Source organism: Rasamsonia byssochlamydoides, assembly GCF_041956645.1.
Source record: "Rasamsonia byssochlamydoides strain NRRL 3658 unplaced genomic scaffold VTN77scaffold_6, whole genome shotgun sequence".
NCBI lineage: Eukaryota > Fungi > Ascomycota > Eurotiomycetes > Eurotiales > Trichocomaceae > Rasamsonia > Rasamsonia byssochlamydoides.
Window position 1 is genome coordinate 415,544 of NW_027192389.1, and position 4,125 is coordinate 419,668.

General features: G+C 46.1%; 2 protein-coding genes across 2 annotated transcripts; one reads left to right on the forward strand and one right to left on the reverse strand.

Moving 5' to 3' along the window:
- Window positions 1-756: 756 nt before the first annotated feature.
- On the reverse strand, window positions 757-1,099 carry VTN77DRAFT_7422 (uncharacterized protein; the record flags this gene model as incomplete). Its single annotated transcript, XM_069423810.1, has 2 exons — window positions 757-996; window positions 1,088-1,099. 2 exons carry the CDS (start codon window positions 1,097-1,099, stop codon window positions 757-759), a joined length of 252 nt encoding a protein of 83 aa, XP_069281228.1.
- A 1,957-nt stretch (window positions 1,100-3,056) lies between these two features.
- Window positions 3,057-3,323, forward strand: VTN77DRAFT_7423 (uncharacterized protein; the record flags this gene model as incomplete). Its single annotated transcript, XM_069423811.1, has 2 exons — window positions 3,057-3,085; window positions 3,134-3,323. 2 exons carry the CDS (start codon window positions 3,057-3,059, stop codon window positions 3,321-3,323), a joined length of 219 nt encoding a protein of 72 aa, XP_069281229.1.
- Between the last annotated feature and the right edge of the window lie 802 nt (window positions 3,324-4,125).

Consider the following 4,125-nt stretch of genomic DNA (forward strand, 5'->3'; position numbering starts at 1 on the left):
GAATGAATGCCTATATATAACTGACGGAAGGCCCGAATTTCAACTGGCGTGACGTACTATTATTATTTTCGCTGTACGTACGTACATCGGCTTGCCTCTGGGTTGTCGTTTGACTGGGAAATTAGCAACATCATTACATTCAACGAAAAGGCCGCTTCCACACCCTTTTGATTGGGAATGGAAACTCAAATATCAGTCAGTCCTATGCATGACCTTCATATAAAAGCTAAGCTCTCTTATTCATGCCTTTGTTTTACTTTCTTCGCCCTTCTTCGTTTGATTGTGGGATCTATCTAGCTCAATTAAAAAGAGAGAGAGAGAGAAGAAAAAAAGGCAAAACTGGCGGGAAGGAAGGGTTGAGTTTTCTTTTTATTTTGTTTTTTTTTTCTTTTTGCTTATTCATCCTCATCATCAGCTTAATACACGTTGAATCAAGCTAAGCAAGCCCCCAGGAGCGAAAGTAAATGAATAATACAATTTGAATATGAATATGTATATAGACGGAAGTGGTCTTGGTTGATCCGGATACAGACGATACATATTTTCACCTAATTGTAATGATACAATTTTCTTTCCCCCTAAATACAATGAGACAAAAAGCAAATGTAGTCCTGATCAGAATAGAACAAGAAAAGAAAAGGAAGAAAAAAAATGATTCACCCGCACTCCAAGCCTCTCTGCTCCTCTCTCTCCCTTGCACCCACTCGTCAAACTCAACCTCAACCTCCATCGCAGGTATCTTTTGACATCTGATGTCTAGTTGTAAGGACAACCCTGGTACGTGCCCGCCGTGCAAGTGCCCTGGACGCCATTGCAGCCGTTGGCATTGCACGGGCCGGTGTAGCCGTCGCCGCTGCCACACTTCTCGCATGGGCAGCAGTTCCAGGTGCCGGCGCTGCAGGTGCCAATGGTGTCCCACGGGTTGGTGAAGACGCCGGCGCAGCCGTTCTGAAAGCAGTTGCCGATGTAGTTCTGGCAGTTGTCGTCGGCGATGTCCTGGCAATTGGCTGTGTAAGGATGTATTTGGCACGAGGGTTGAATTGGATTGAATTAGAACGAAAGAAGGGGAATGAATGTCTGGACTTACATCGACAGGCATAGGGGCCGGAGACGCAGCAGCAAGGCCAACAAGGGCCGAGATAGCGAGGATGAGGAACTACTATCAAATGTTTTCAAGGCTACATCGTGTAACAATGGTAGTTGATACCTATACCCAGTCTAGTTTATTATCATTGTCATTATGGTCCAGGCCCCAACAGTCAAGGGATTTATGGGATAATTTCAACTACTCCGTACAGAGATTCAGAAACTAACTAGCTCAAAATACGGAGATCCCCCCGTGTCGATCATCATCATGATGTACTCCTCATTCCGACGGGGAGTTTGATCCAGGATAGGCACGTAGTAGGTGTCAAGATATATGGCAATAAACATATAGTAGTAGCGGTACTAGAAGAAATCCCCATATGGTATCAATATCATGATAGCATCATGTCGATATCGACTCAGCAATATTTACCTAATCCAGTAAAAAACGGGTTCAAGCTTATCTCGCTTCTAAAGTTGGTATCGTCTAAATTAACCATCTTAGGAAAGTCGGCAGAAACTTTGAATCCATTTAGAAGCTGAGTTGATGGTCTGGAGCCTCGAAGGGGCCTCTATAATTAGTACTAGACGGCTATGCCCTAAGTTCTCCAACAGTCACATCGTCTATTCTGTGGGGACGGGATTGGAGAGAGCAATTTTGAATTGGCCCATGTACAGTACCTCGCCATGACGGATACCGGAAGATCTCAGTCAATATTCGAGCTATTTTTAAGCGATTTTCCCCCGTCTCCGACTGTCCGTACTCCGTACCATGGGAGCTTACATGACACATCGAAACAAAACAAACACCCAACCTGCCACTTCTCTGCCACCATTTCAACCTGTATTCATTCTCCCAAGCCCAAGTCATACACATTCTCATTGCATTATTCATAAGGATTGCTATTACACCATGTCCTTGCCGTCAACCTCCTTCGACTCTGTCAGAATTCCCACCTCATCTTGTCAGAGTGAAGAACCTGCTTCCCTAAGGCATAAGCTTCGGTCGCTCCGAAGGCGGGTACTGCAAAAAAAAGGTGACAAAGGCTACAGTGATAAAGGCAGTGGAGTTAAACGATCATGAGACTCCATATTGTTCTCAGTCACCGGAAGTTCTGTCCCAACTAGAAGTCCTGTTCGGTCTCGAGGCCCTCGATTGGCCTTCAGAGGAAGTCCGACAAGAGGTTTTGGCAGATAAAGTCGATTACATCCTAAAGCAGACTCTGTTTTCCTTTGGGTATACCAGATACTATGCCCAACTAGAAATCTGCGCTTCTGAGACTCATGCTAACCGTTTATCTCTCATTTTAGTTATCGACGGTTTTCCCACTATGGAGTGAATGGGAAATCTCGACTAGAAATATCGCCAGAACCGGGACAGGACCCTCCTCCACTTCCAGCGTGGTTACAGATACCGTACTTAGTGCCTATAACAGGTTACTCGTTGCATATCCGCAAAGAGAGTTGCGCAACTTTTAGTGAAATTCCCCCATTGACTTGTCAGAAAGGCCTGTGTCTGTTTCTCTTCAATCTTGACTCTTTGACATCAGATGGCGGCTGTGATTAGCCGGTGTGAGGACCAGTCCGGTCTATCTGGTATGCCTACCTGTCTTATAGCTTCCTTTGCTTATTGGTCTGCTGCCTCATTACCCTTAATCCCTGCATGTCCTGGGAGCCAGTGGAAATGGGTCCAAAACCCCTTCTCATTTAAGAGGTTTGCCACATGGATGATTTTCTTGATCACAGCCTGTCCACTTTGCTGTCGCGGTTTCTGCAGGACCTTCAGGGCTGATTAACTATCACTTAAGATATAGCAGGGTCCTGGTTGCAGCTTGGAGGACAAGACTAGATCCTGATTATGCCTAACACCTTCTAGTATTGCTCCCAGTTCAGGGCAGTAGATATTTGATCTTGATACCTGATCAGTGGTGCGAGATAGCTGCCACTGGAGCTTGTCGTCCTTGCCCTGAATGTGGACTACCCCAATCCCCAGCAATGAGTTGCAATGAGACCCGTCAGTAAAGATCTTGGCAGCATCCTGTGGTAGCTTGGTTGCCTGTTCTATTGCTTGTTCCCTGTCGTCTAGGATTTGGATAGAACCTGACAGTGGTCTAGTCCATGGCGCAATACAGAATGGTTCGATGGGTTCTAAAGGTTCTTGCACTACCTCTGGGAAGGTCTCTTTTAGATTGTTCAATGGTGACTTGTTCTTCCAGTTCCGGATGGGCCGGTGCTGAGAAGGGGAAGGAAGGGGAGGAGCGCTGAGGGAATCTATCGAGACTATACTGCTTGGCTATTTCCCCACCGCCCAAGATACCGCCTACCCGATCTGGACACCAACGCCGTCACAGTGGCGAGTAGGAGGTGAATAGGAGGCTCCCAAGGCTCAGGGGACCTTTGGTAATGAAGGTGGCGATACTGGTTGACACACAAATGCTTGAGCGTCGAGGAAGGGCGGGCAAGCCGTGAGAGTCAAAACACTTTATGAAGTTTGTCTTTGAGGCAACTATATCTCCTTATTGAGAACATAGTAACTCCGTAGACTATCATTACTCTTATGCTGAGACAAAAGTCGTACATGGTAACTTTTGCCCGGAAGACAAGTTAGACTGGAGCAGAATACCCTAGGTATTATAGCCTTATATCAATTGGGTGACAACGATTCGATAAAAGAGTTCAACTTTTGCCGGGAAATGGCAGAGCAGCAGCACCTTTCTTTGGGAAAAACGACTGCAATAGGAGGCAATTAATTGCATGACGAGGATTATGCACTTGAAGAGCGTTCCTATTGTTGTAAAAATGAATGGAGGGAGTGGGGAATTTCTAAAAAAAAAAAGGTAGAAGAAAGCCAGAGATGAAAAGCAATGGTTGTTGCCGAGTCCGGCAACGCTCAATGGGGAATTACTAGAAAGGAAAGAATGAAGCCGTTCAGATCTCTATATTGAACCTCTCTAACTAGACGACCTGGTTGTGTGGAAGGAGGTAGGAGGAGGTTTGGAGGCGCACGGGCCAACGGAGCTGACTAAGCGTGTGGCCGGG